Source organism: Echiichthys vipera, assembly GCF_963691815.1.
Source record: "Echiichthys vipera genome assembly, chromosome: 6".
Taxonomy (NCBI): Eukaryota; Metazoa; Chordata; class Actinopteri; order Perciformes; family Trachinidae; genus Echiichthys; species Echiichthys vipera.
In genome coordinates, this window is record NC_139831.1 from 9,675,988 (window position 1) to 9,690,266 (window position 14,279).

Sequence of the window (14,279 nt, forward strand, 5' to 3'; positions counted from 1 at the left end):
TGTTAAAGCCGATAGCCATAAAAAGTATAATGATTAACAGTAAATAAAAAGAGAGAGAGATGTTAAGGATACCTCCTCCTCCTGGTTGGAGTCATATGACTTCCATTTCCTGGTACAGTCGGCGGCTCATCTGCATCACAAACACCGCTGACTGAGCGTCTTTGTCGGGTCTTTTTTTACATCTCCTCTCCGGTGTCGGACACTCCGAGCTCTTCTGGCCGATCATGTATCGATATTCTGCGTTTGTTTTGTGCCTCGCCCTGGGACTCGGTAAGTATCACCGGTGTTTTTAATCAAACTCAAACGTGTTTGTGTTGCAAGTTATGGGACACCGCGGGCCTGGTGCTTCTGGCCTCTCAGGCTACATGCTGCCCTGGACAAAAACACATTCAAATGATGCGTCTTATTTGTTTTTGATTTAATTTATAGACATTATATGTGGTTTGAGGGTGAGTTCACTGTTAAGGCCGTAAAACGAAACCACCCTTAGCTGTCATAAGAGGAGCAGTCGTGATGTTGTGCTAATGAAGCTATTTGTTACCTACGTCAACAACATCACACCGATAAAGAAACTACTTTTCTACGCCGTGTGCAGCTCAAGAAACTACATTTTACTTCACAGTTGCCGTTTATTTTTCACGTCGATGTATAATAGACAAACAATGCAATGACTGTAAGTGTAAAAGCTAGCTTTAACTTTATATTGCATGTCCTTAATGCAAGGCCTAAAGAAGGAGGTTTGAAAAACAAAAATGCCTGAGCTTTGCGATACGACGCATGCGTAGAAACATCTGATAGGCTCAATGAGCTGTTACCTTGTAAGGTAGTTATATTTGATTTATATAGCACTGGTTTTGTCACTGCATGTTATCCTTATTTGTGTTATTAATAAAGATGCTCAAAAAAAAGGCGCAAAGATCCCCTGAGGGGAAGCCGTCACTTTATTTCTAGCGCCGTCATACCCCAAAGCGCAGACATTTTTGTATTGGTGTCCCAGCCTCCCTCCATTAGCCTTGTAGCTTACTTCTTAGATAACGCTTGTTTTGAAGTTCAAGTTTCGGTTAAATGAGGAAACCACCTGAGTCATGTCTGCTGCCAAATAACGCTATCCACACACACCACTTTTTAGAGTGTAAAAATGGGGGCAAACCCACAGTTTCTACAACATAAAACGCATTGACAGTGTGTGAGCTGGCTAAAATAGTTAGCATTAGCGACGTTAGGCAGTTTACAGTGAGTTAGCACGTGACAGTATAGTTGGAACGAATTACCGTTAAATTACCGTTTGTGACGTAGTTACCTAACTGACAACGGTTGATTTACTGAACATTAATATATTATGATCATTTTAAACCCAAACAACGGACATTAAAATGAAAACAGCCAACACTACATTATCATCTACACTTTGTAATACTATATACTTGTTAAATAAAATAAAACAAAACGGTTGAGTTGGAAAAAACAATAATAATAGGGAAATTAAAATGGGTGGGATTAAATAAGTGTGTTAATCTTCCCACTCCTCTTCAGACACGTCAAAAAGAAAAGTTAAGTATTTGATATTTATGTCTCTCTATGCTTTCTAGTTGTGTAATACTGCTATTTTCTGTATGACAATTTCTGTTTCCTTTTTTACATGTTTGAAATTAAATTTTAATAATAATTTACTTATGTTATATGTTGGTTAATTACCTAGTTATTGACTGACTCTGACATGGGTTGTTGGAGGGATAGTAGGAATCATGTTGGGGTTTTTTGTTTTACCTTTCCACTTTAAAGCAGACGCTGTGACGCAGAATGCAATTGTTGTACCTATTTATGCCTGAAGGCTAAAATTCAATAAAGAAATTTGAGAAAAAAAACATTTCAAATAAAAAAATAACAAAAAAAGCAGTCAATTCTTAGATAGTTAATGTTGTTTTGCTTACAGTGCTTTAGTTAATCTCAAAAAGTGAATCTCCAGGGCGAGTCATATATAATAAAGGATTAAAAAAAAACAAAAAATAACCTTTTGAAAAAACAACTTAATCTCCAATGATGACAGATTCGGTGCTACAGTTAAATCTGTGACCTTTTTGAGGAATTTCAACCATGTTTCCATTGTGAATGTTATTCTCACAAATACACTTTGATAGACGTCAACAAATACAGGTTATTTCATTAAACAGAGTCATTTCATAGCATCAGTGTACTGAAACCTGTGTGAGAAGAGGACAAATCCTTTTCCGAGTAAAGATTATGTCTCACGACCCGGACATTCAGTAAAGAAATCCAGTATTTTTATAGCACTATCACAAACATCAGTGTGAGTCTGCGTTAACATCAGGAGCTTTATAATTTTATGATTCTTTAACACTGCGACGGGGCGTTGTTGTTGAGTTGATGACGGTGCACACTGGTAAAACCATAAAGTAAATCTGAATGGACCTTGACCCCTTCTGTTAAATTTTATACAGTTAATCTGAACAGGTAGAAAGGTTGTTTTTGGTCAACCTGGGGTCATGTGACATTAGAAATCACTCGTGAACACATCTATGCGTTTCCAGTTTCCATCCGGTTCACACAAAGGTATTGACTTTGTTGTTGGTTCCCATTTTTTGCAACTATGTTTTTAGTGAAGAGAGAATAAAATATTTAATTGCAACTGGACTAATACGCAGAATAGGGTGGAAAAAAAGAGTAATTTTTCTTGTTCCTTTCAGCGCTCCAGCTGTCACACGGCACTGAGGTGAATGTCAGAGACAAAGACAACCAGTTATGCCTCTACGCCAATCTAATGCTCAACTTCTCAGTGTCCTACGACGTAGCTGGCAATAAGGTGAGTTGCTGTTTTTTTTTTTTTTTTGGAGTCAAAATATCCTTAAAGCGTAAAATCAACACATGAGGCCACGCCCCCAATAAGGTTAAAAACAAACTTTAACAAACAAACAAAGCACAACAACTTAGTTAGTGAACCCAGAGTTTATTTAGAGAGTGTTTTAAAGACTTACCAACTGGCCCCTGTACCAGCTCCTCTCATAGTAAAGTCCATTCAGGTGGATTACCAAAGTCAATCCAAAAGCAAGGAGCCCATTGGTGCTTTGTTTTATGTGTAAGGACTCTTCTCATGCTGCTGCAGAGGTTTAATGTTATTTTGAGCAGAATTAGTGGTTAAAAAAGACATTTAAATGCCTTCACCGTACTGCCCCGAGCTAATCCCTGTTAGCCACGTCCGGCTGTTAGCGACTCTCCCGGATTTCTCCGTTAATAGTTCATACACAAAAAAATTTGATGTATTTAGGTGCTGAAAAAGACCCTGGGGTGATTTTACACCAGTTACTCTTTCAGATGTTCTACTTTGTCAGACTGTGTATATTGTATCAGGTTACACCGCGTCCTTATCAGGCAGCCTCAACAGCGAGACTTTCAGACAACTCTTGTGGAAGCAAATGTCATCATGTGGAAATGAGTCGAGTCACTACAAAGCAAACAGATTCTTGCTATTCAGCGTTTTAGTTAGTGAGTTTTCCTCGTGCATATCCTGTGATTGTTTCGTCCGTTCACCGGTCAGCTGTTGTGTCTTAGAAAGCAGCTCACAGAAATGTAGGAAATGTTGAAGAATGTTCTCCTCTGTATTTATAATTAACCGTAATAGATCTTTCTTATTAGCTGTCTTTCAGAGCCGCTCCTATTAGAACAACGTTTGTCAGTTTTACAGGAGAAATGCTTGAGGTTGAAGCTTTGCTGTCAGACTTTACAATCAGCACTGCTCCCAATAGACTATTGACCTCATCCTGTACCCTGCACTGTGCAATATGCCTGTACTATGGGCACTTCTGCTTTTTGCACTATTTGGACTTATTTAATCATATGTATTCACTCCATATCACATTTTTACAAACAAACAAAACAAGAACTACTGCACTACATCATGTGAATATGTACATATGTCTATTTCTTCCCTTTTTTAATTTAACTTTATTGCTTATTTTTGCTATTTTTTTATCTATTTTTGCTATTTTTTATCATATTTTGTCATATTCTGTTGCTGCTGTGACAAAAGAATTTCCCCGTCGTTGGGACATTAAAGGTTTTCTGATTCTGATTCTGATTAGAAACAACAACATGTTTAATAATTATTATATTTGTGTCAGATAATCGTCTGTTCAGTGTCAGTAAAGTCTTTCCTTGAGGTCTGTGAACTTTGCTTTTAAACAGTGTGACATCAAACTTGTGTATGACATTAAATAAGGTTTCGCTTTGCTCTGTTGTTTTTTTAAGAGCTCAACAGTCTCCTTTGAGCTTCCTGAGAAAGTCACAGCGGATGAAAGCACATGCGCTAACACAAGCTCGCTGTTGAAGCTTAATTTCGGAGAAGGTCACTCCTGGAGCGTGAACTTCACCACTAATGGAAAACTGTATCAGGCAGACACCGTCACCTTCTCCTACAACCTCGGCGACAAAACCGTCTTCCCTGATTCTGCATCAAATGGTAACTGATGGTAACAAAAACACACATGTAGGGATGCAACTAAGGCTTATTTTGATTCATGATTCTTCTTTTGATTATCATCTTGATTAATCGATAAGTGGTTTGGGCTATAAAATTGTTGATCAGTGTCCCCAAAGCCCAAGATAACGTCTTTATTTTACATTTAAGAAGCTGAAATCAGATCATTTGGACATTTCTTTTCTTAAAACAATTCCACAAAGATATTATTTGACTAACAAAGTAGTTGCAGAATAATTTAATCGTTGATAATTAACGGACTAATCGATGCATCTCTACTCGAAAGGCCTTCTGCTGATGCTGATGTGTTTTTTAAATTTCCTTTAGACACCGCCACTGTCACGGTGAGGCCTCACATCACAGATGTAGGCGTGGACACGTGCTACTCGTGCAAGAGTAAAGACACGTTCGAAGCGGACTCGGTCAATCAGACGCTGTGGGACGTGCTCATACAGGCATTCGTCAGTGACAACAGCACGAGTGAAAACAGTGAGTGCAGACGCTGCGTCACATCTCTCCCTGCCTCTTGATATTAACCTCTCCCTCCTGTTTACATTTATTGTCTATTCTCTCACACAGTTACGTCTTGTGCTGCTGATATACCCACAACCCCCGTCGTCCCCACCACTCACACCACAGAAGCCCCCGTCACAAACTCTACCTCCCCTGCCCCTCCTCCTACAACCGCCCCGACCCCGACCCCCGCCCTCCCCACACCCACCACTGGGAAGTACAGCTTCAAGCCTGATGAGAACAGCACCGTCTGCCTGATGGCCAACTTTGGTCTGCGGATTGCTTACAAGAAAGAAGAGGTATGTTCACGAACTGAACGATGATGTAATCTTGATTTCCACGTGATGTACGCATGATCTTCCAATAGTCCTTTTGCTGATTTGGATTCCTCTCTCTTTCCTTAATGTGCCAAGATGAACTTTGACCCCAATGGGACCGCCATCTCTGGATCATGTGAACGCAACAACACCAGTGAGCTGTTGTTGACGTCCCCCACAATCACCATCAAGCTCACCTTCATCAATGTAAGTTTGATAAACCTGCCTGCACACAGTGACTGTGGTGGATCCTTGGCACACTTGAATTGATACAAACGTGGTCTTTCATGTTCAGGCATGGGTCTTTTTTTACAGTACGTTTAGTCAATTTCGCAGTCATACTAATGACACTTGAGTATTTTTCTGACTGGATTAGTTTAATGTTGGGACGTGGGGTAAGGTCATTTTTACTGAAGGTTTTAGTCCCGTCCGAATGCATCATGTCAGTATTTATTCCAGAGAATTTCAGTCAGAATTACGGTGATTTTCACCTTCTGTAAAACGGTCCAGAAAGAATACCTCAGGTAAAACTAGTTCCGTCTGAATACGACCCTCTGTAAAACATATGTTGATATTCTGTCACATCCCGTCACTACGTAGTTTCCACATAGAGCGTGGATGTGCTTGAAGAAGCACTTTTTTTTAGATAATTGATTCTGTCCTTTAGTTTCGTTTTTAGTTAGTTTTGTGATATCAGGAAGCCACGTAGCACGCACACGGGGACAGGGAAATGACGGCAGTGCGTAGATCGAGTAACCTCTCCCACCTCTGGTAGAATACAGGGATTTCTTAATCCCATGCGAATTAGCCATTTATATGACAGACGTCCTGAGGTAGAACTATTTTACCCCACGTCCCCACAAAGTAATCCCGTCCCAATAGCGCTTCAGGCGGTGTTTCCTTACAAAAGTGCTGGCTTGGTTTGACTCGGTTCTGCTCAGCCCCAGCACAGCAAGTGTTTGCATTTTCATGAAATCGGGGCTACCCGCCGTGTGCTGTAGCCTTATATTTACCCGCTGCGACGCTGAGATTGTTATGCGTCATCATGACAAAATGTGGTCCTGGAGACACCGAGTGTTTACCTGACTCTCGCCAGATGTCTTGACTCCACCTAGCTCCACTCAACCATCTGGATTCGCAAAAAATGGTCAGGCCAATCAGGATTGCCGGACGGGGTTTTATAGATGTGACGTAGATGAGAAACAACTGTTTGTGATTCAGACAACAATGGCGGCTCTCATCAACGAAGCAGGCGTCAATTTTGATGATGCTCTTTCATCCGTGTTGTCCAATCTGTTTCTTCTTTAAAAGAACACCAGAGAACGGCCATGTCGGCTGTTTGGTTTGGCTTTTCCCTGCGTCACTCTTTAGTGTCACGGGTTGGTTTCGATGTGAGTGGTTGAAGTAACACATCAATAAAGATGACGGACAAGTGGTTTATCCAATCATATGCAAGGATTTTTGATAAGGCCCAGCCTCCTGAAGTCACTTCCCAGTCAAGCAATCCCAGATGGATGAGGGAAGCAAAGCGGAACGACATTCATCTGGTGAGAGTCAGGTTAACCGAGTGTAGCATGAACCACCGCAGAGGAGGTTTTGAGTATTTTGCCAGGTGTTTTTATGTCCATCAGTCTGTATGAGCACAAGTGTTGTCACCGCTATAGCGTCCCAACCGTGCAAGAGACAGTCACCAACCTTTACAGGTGTGTAGTTGTGATCAAAATCAAGGCCAAGTTCAAAGATGGGTGTGGTCCGAGCAAGGGTGCTGGAAGTCAAGGGGGTATGACGTAGGGATTCGGGAAGGGGCCAATGCTAATTTTCGAAAATCTCCCAGAGCCTGTAGGACAGAAAGACAGACTGTCCTGTTCTCACGTTCAGCAACGTCTTCTGTTCTGTTAATCTGAGGAGTGGCTGTGAGACGGTGGATTAACACATTTTATTACCTATCACAATAAAAGTCATCTTTTGTTTTGTTGTTTAAAAGGTTTTATCGTGAAGCGGCAAAATCAGGAAATTTGTTTTTATCAGCAGACGCTTAACTCTGCATTTTTATTGTCTCAGCTCATCTGGAGGTAGTACTAAAGAAAGAAACGGGTGCCCTCCACAGCTTTTGCTCACAGAAAACCAAAAAAGTGGAAAAACACCATTAATGTGTCAGTAGCTGGTCATTTCAACCATTTATCTATTACCATTAGCTGTTCTTTTAAACCAGTTTCCATGCACTTGTAATGGTGTTTTGGTGTGACAGTTGAATATTATATATTTTAGATTTAGTTTCAGTTTGATCATTTGAGTTAATTTTAGATTTTCTTCTTTACAATTCAGTCTTTTTAAATGTGAGAATTTGCTACTTTGCCTTGTCTTATATTACAGTGAACTGAATATTTTTTGTCTTTTGGAGTTTTGGTCATAAAATAAGATATTTGCAGGACATAATGCAAGACACTATAAAATATATAATGTACATTTCCATGTCCTGGATGCTGAGTCTGTTATCTTTTGGTAACTGTGAGAGCTGCTAGTGTGGTCAATTGTTTAAATAAAATCCTTTTTATTCATATTTTGTGTCTATTTTCTAACAGGACACAAAGAAATTCCGCCTGCACGCTCTGAACATCACCGGCAAGACGAACTCTGGTAACTGGAAGGATCATATCTACCTTCATAGACGGGACACTGTGCTGAGAAGAAAGATAATGTTGAGTTTTTATCTTTCTTTTATGATTTAAGGCGTGGCGTTTTCTCAAGCAAACACCAACCTGAGTCTGTGGGAGGCAGCTGTCGGCTCCTCCTACATGTGTAACAAGGAGCAGAACTACACCATCACCGACCTGCTCACCCTCTACACCTTCGAGCTTCACGTTCAGCCCTTTGGAGTCAAGAAGGGTGTTTTCAGTACAGGTAGGTTATCCTTAAATCTTAAAACTCTTAAAACTGACTCTGAACAAACCGAGTCCAATAACGAGCGAGACGATCTTTGCTGTGTTTTGAAGTAACCAAAAGGATTACGTTAGTTTGTTCTCACTCAAGCTGGGTGTAAAAAATTGGTACAGACAGTATCTTAATTTGATTTAATGTAAAGTTTGCTTTTCCCAGAATAGATGTAGTCTACAGTATATGTCTGATAATATGAGCATACAATGTTTTAATGCAATTAATTTTCCCAAAGTAAAAAAAAACAAACATTTACAAGTTTAAAATAGTTTGCATTCAGTTGTTTTTCATCTTTTTAACAGTATAAATAAGTGAACTTAGATCAGTATTGTATTGGATATAATTATAAGATGCCACAATTGACAATCACAAAAAGACAATCAGGTTTTGGTTTAATCAGAGGCGTGAAACACCTTCATTTTGTCACGTTAAAAAAGCCGTTTTGGACGGTTCAGCGCTCCGCCCCGAGCTAACCCTTCTCTGTTTATAGGTCATCAACAAAAAAAAACGTCTGGATGGTTTATTTGATGTATATTCATGTATGTATTTATTAAAAAGGCAAAAGTACATAAGGACTTTTTCCTTTTCAAAAACAACAACCACTTATTCCCTCCCAGTCCTACACCACCTCCTTCCTTCTTACCGTAAACAGACAAGCAAATATAGAAGTACATAGAAGAATTAAGAGAAAGAACAAAAGATTAAAAAACACAAAACAAAGTATTATTTTCAATGGATTGAAATGAGGCAGAGTGGAAAAAGAAATATAGTCAAAAGTCGATTGTCAGACATTTCATTTGCCCTGTATTGTCTTTAATTTAGCATGATGTAACTAATCATGCAGCTCCAAACCAACCAACTTTTCCAGGCGTCCCTCTCAGGTTATATTTACTTTTGTCCAAGTCTTAAGTACAACATGAGGTCCGTAAGCCGCAGGGAAGCTTTGGCGACTTCCATTCCAACAAAATGATTCTACTTGCTAATAAAGAAGCGAAGGCGATACTATCCTTAACCTTTTTCCTACTTGTTTGACGGTCTGATAATACTCCAAAAATATCCAATTCTGCACACGGCATCAACTTCATATGTCGTGCTTCTGCAAGACGTTTACAATCAGCCGCAAATTGGCCATTTTTATTACAGACATCCTGAGGTGGGACTGTTTTACCCCACGTCTCCACATTAAACTAATCCCATCCGAACAGGGTTAAGGACACCCAAAATACCTCCCGCAGCATGTTTTTATTCCTATAAAGTGCTGCCATTAAGCCAAAGAGCGCAGTGTTATGTGGCAGCTCCACAGTAGAGGAAGTGTGTTTAAGTGTAATAACCTGAGCAGCTGTTCTGCCGTGTTGTGAATCAGAAACTCTCTGTTGCACCTGTTGACTGACTCTCTTTTTATCTGCAGCTCATGAATGTTCATTGGATGACACCAGCATCTTAATCCCAATCATTGTTGGCGCTGCTCTGGCCGGCTTGATTCTCATTGTAGTGATCGCTTACGTGATTGGTCGAAGAAAGACTTATGTCGGATATCAGACGCTTTAAATCCAGTTTGCAATTAATACCACGGGGTTCCCCAAGCCTGGTCCTTGGGTTTCATGTGCAGTTGATTAATTGGCAAATAACTGAAAAATTCAAGATTCAAATGAGATGCAAATCGACTTTATTGGTCATAATGAGACATGAAATGCATTTTGTGCATTTTCGAATCGCAGTTGCCTTTTTAATGATACTTTAATAATTAAAAATCCACATCAAGATGGAGGGTTTGTTGTATTCTCAAGGACCAAATTTGTCTACCCCTAATGTTTGTTTTTGTTTCTTTTTAGTTGTTTTCTGGATGTCTTGTCTTTCCTTTTTTGTTGTTTGTTTTTTTTGTTCTTAAGGAGCAAGTGCAACATCCACACAACCTTTTTCAAGTCATTATAATCACATTTTATTTACATGTGCCGTACATTTGTACATTTTCAGAAACATTTTCAAGTATTTTTTAAGCAATTTGTGACAATTTAAAGGAGTTGCTGTCGGCTCCTGCACTTGCTCTGCAGACATTCCCTTTTTGTTTTTCTTTTGTCATTATTTAATGTTTGTGCACCTTTTTTAGTGTTTACTTCCCTCATGGTTTGGCTTTTCATCCCCATAATTATTCACATTAAGATATTGGTGAATTATAATTTTTAACAGCATTTCTTTCACAAATCAAAGAAAGATGGCTCATCAGCTTTCTTTCTTTCTTTCTTTTCTTCCCAAAAATGAATTCACAAGGATGAAGGTCTACTCCATTTGGAAAGTAGTCGAGGGAACTCTGCTTTAGCCCAAGTTTGCTCCTGTAGAGCAGGAGAAACCTGGAGCTATTGTCCCGATTATGTGGCTCCAATCAGATTACGAATGTGAAATCAAAATGTTGTTTAAACATTGATAGACCTTTTTTTTTTATGGAGGACATTTCAGCCTTGAGCAGTAAAGGTCCAGGTGGAACTAACGATGTTAACGACGGCTCGTTTACATTGAAGTGTAAAGGCAGGTCGTCGTTGGTGTTATTAATTACACCTGTGCTTTCCCTGCCGGGTAAAAGGTCTCTTACATTTGCACACGCTCCAGTCAGAGAATAACTCTGGAATAAACAAAAGGTCAACTGTTTGTTTTTTTCTCACACAATACACTTTTGGCATTAGTGTTTAGAAAAGGGAGAGTTTTGTTATGTAGATATTCATATCAGGAGGATATTTGCATAAATGCACTAAGGCGCTCTTTACATTTTTACTTTTTTTTGCATTATGTTGCAACATTTGATCGCACCTGTGTATAGGTGCGGGCTCGGCCTCTTAAAACATTGGTTTGAACTTTAAAAAAAAAAAAATATGGCTTTTATTTCCTTTTTATTATAATTGATAGGACAGCTGGAGAATGACAGGAAAGGAGGGTGACATGCATCAAAGGGTCGTAGGTCAGATTCAGGGGTGTGGGGAGCACACTATACCCGGTGAGCTAGAGCTTGGTAATCCTCTGTAACATTAAATTACATCACTGAACAAAGTTGAACATAACAGAAATAGTTAACTCGCTTTCTTGCCAATTTAGATCCGAATGATGACTTTTGTGTCTTCGTGAAACAGTTAGCTTAGCACAAAGTCTGTAAACGGGGGGTAGGGTAGCCTGGCACAACCCAAAGGAAACAAATCTGCCTACCACCACCTCTAAAGATCACTTTTTATATCATGTACAAAAACAGCATGTTGTACTACAGAGATAAATTCAGAGTGGTGTCGATCTTCTCATCTAACTCTTGGCAAGAGAACAAAGAGGATATTTCCCTAAATATCAGACTGTTCCTTTTTAAAGGCTAGTCTTATTCGCTCCATCAGGGTTTATGGTATTTGCTCAACAGTGTTGGCGAAGAACAAACAGCCTCACTCACACCTGTCTTCAAATTTCTATTCAAAATTAACTAAAGAACCACTAAAGTATGTGATGTAATCTCATGTGAAATAGAATAAAGGGTGTTCATGTAGTCGCTCATTGTAAGAGGCTGAAAGCGGGTTTTCAGGAGCTTTTAAGTCAGGGACTTAAAGTGCAGGTTGCAGTGATGCAGTATCAGGGATGGAGGCAAGCCCCGAGTGTGTGTTTCTGTAACATTAGAAAGCCAATGCTACACATGGTAGTAGCTGTGTATTGTTGTTTAATTCTAGCGTCTAGTGTTGTGTGCTGTCCAACTCAAAACAGGCAGAACATGACACAGTAGAAATAGTTGCGTTTTTAAGTTAGCTTTCCCGGGACATTGTACGTGTGTGTTTGTGAGTGTGTGTATGTGTGTGAGAGTAATGGCTCCAAATCAAAATATGAGGTTTGATTTTTGCTTGTGATTGTTGCTTTCTTGTGTATTGTACAATCTTAAGTTGCCTTCATTCTAAAGATGGTTTTGCAGCACTATAAATGTTCATGTTAGACATTGTCTCATCTCCCTTGTTCTCAATAAATCATCTAACAGGTTTATCGCTATGACAACTGCGCCTTGCTGCATGGTATATTTCTGTTTTGTCCATTCAATAGCTCACAAATACTGTTAAAATACCGCTTTGGTAACTTTGAGTTCCCTTCACTCAGTTAAGAACATTGCACACCTGCACGTTCAGTAAAAGGGAATTTGTGCTGCAAGGCCGTCTTAAAGATCAATTCATGTGTGTTCATTCGTTCATACGTATTCATTCGTGTTAAATGGACAGAAATGACTGCAGATTCATCTTCAATACGCTGTTTGCATAGACGGACTCGTGTACGGTCTGTGGTTGTTAGCTATAATAAATTGTGTGTCAGACTGAAGTGGAGCTTTTTAGTCTTTTAAGATTCATGGAAATAAAAAATGCGTTGCTGCCCTGGACACCTGAGTAAATGTTTATTCCTTTTGTATGAAAAAAACTAAGTCAGTCAGCAGGCTGTACTGTTTGTCTTGCTTTCACCCGCTTTAACCATGTTTGACTTGACTTCTTCTGTTCAGCCTATGAGACATTCACCTCTCTGCTCTCTTCACTCCCGTCTAGCTGAGGATTGCCAGGCTGATGCGGAGAGCTTCCTTGTTCCCATAGCTGTCGGAGTTGCCCTGCTTGTTCTCATTCTTATCGTTCTGCTGGCCTATTTCATCGGGAGAAAGAGAAACATGGCCACCGGCTACGAGTCTTTCTAGTTAAACTCACCTTCATTCGGATCTTAACGCTCCTCAAAAGATAGTCAGTGGACCGCCGCCTTTGACTAAAAATCACCGACGTGTGTTTTGTTGGCGTTTTCATGTTTAGTGCTGTTGACATTTTGGGAAATGACGCTTGAACGATAATTATGCAGCCGTTCAGCTTCGCTTCATAAAATTTGTTCTCCACTGGTTGCCTGGCAACCTCACGATGACTTGATACCTTGTTCCAAGATGGCGGCCCATTTATTCCCACCAAAGCTGCTCACTCGTTCAGATAAACTAAAGAAATTCACCATTGGTTTCATCTATTAAATATTTAGTTTTAAAGCTGATTATGACGGCGTTCATGAATATTTTAGAAATCAAAAATAAAATAAACAACAGATCGGCATTTACAAAAACAAAGCATTGAATGGTATTAAACAATTTGTTGAAGCTGTTGAAATATTATTGGAGTGAATGGATCAAAGTCTGATAATGTCAATAATACTTTAAGACACGAGACAAGAGAGTGGTGCGACTTTTCTCAAGAGAGCATTTCCCAAAATGTCAGGCTACTCCTTTAACATTTTCCTTTTTCTCATCTTGCCTTCACATTAATGTTCATAAAAATGAAGTAACAACAAACGGAGTGATTTCCCTTTTGTACCTTTTGCATTATTCAGTAACCCTTTCCTCTGATCTCTAAACGTCCTGCAGGTTCTGATCTCCTCTTGCTGCTCTGCCTCTTTTCTTTAACCCCTTTGTGGTGTGTAAATATCCTAAATCCCTCTCTGAGTGACGTCTAAAACCACTAACCTGCTTTCTGTCTCCTCTCTTTCTGTCTGTCAGCTGAGGAATGCTTCCTGGACGCTGATTTGAGCTTTTTGGTGCCCATTGCGGTGGGCGTGGCGCTCAGCTTCCTAATCATCCTTGTGCTTATCTCTTACCTGATTGGCCGGAGGAAGAGTCGTACCGGTTACCAGTCTGTATAATCCAACCCTCGCACCCTTTCAACCCTCACAGCTCTTAAAAACCTCCTCCGCCCGTCAGTGCATCGAAAGCATCCCAAATGTCCTGCTCATTCGCCTCAAAGTAACCTTTAGCTTATTTCTCGTACAGTTTCAAATTTGATCCCAGCAGCCACCTCTAATGGTTTCCTTTCTTCTCTTTGCTTTGATGCCAATGACTGAATCAAGTACCAAAACATTTATGATCAATATTGCATCGTTTGATTGTAGACTGCATGTTTTGAAAATTAGATTTATGGCTTTGAGAAGCCGAACTCCTCCTCCTCCTCCTCCCAGAGAGACCTCCCTCCTCCCGCTGCCCCAGAGAGGCTTTTTCCCCTCTCGGT

The 14,279-nt window shown here is 39.9% G+C and overlaps 1 protein-coding gene across 2 annotated transcripts; it reads left to right on the forward strand.

The window, feature by feature from the left end:
• Positions 1-123: 123 nt before the first annotated feature.
• On the forward strand, positions 124-13,917 carry lamp2 (lysosomal-associated membrane protein 2). Of its 2 annotated transcripts, none has more exons than XM_083915941.1 (9): positions 124-270; positions 2,706-2,821; positions 4,264-4,474; positions 4,820-4,981; positions 5,072-5,304; positions 5,419-5,529; positions 7,905-7,959; positions 8,053-8,223; positions 12,798-13,917. In XM_083915941.1, exons 1-9 carry the CDS (start codon positions 225-227, stop codon positions 12,938-12,940), a joined length of 1,248 nt encoding a protein of 415 aa, XP_083772067.1. In that variant the 5' UTR covers positions 124-224; the 3' UTR covers positions 12,941-13,917. The 2 variants fall into 2 exon arrangements, with proteins under 2 accessions (XP_083772067.1, XP_083772068.1); XM_083915942.1 differs by lacking the exon at positions 12,798-13,917 and adding an exon at positions 9,665-12,675.
• Positions 13,918-14,279: the final 362 nt, after the last annotated feature.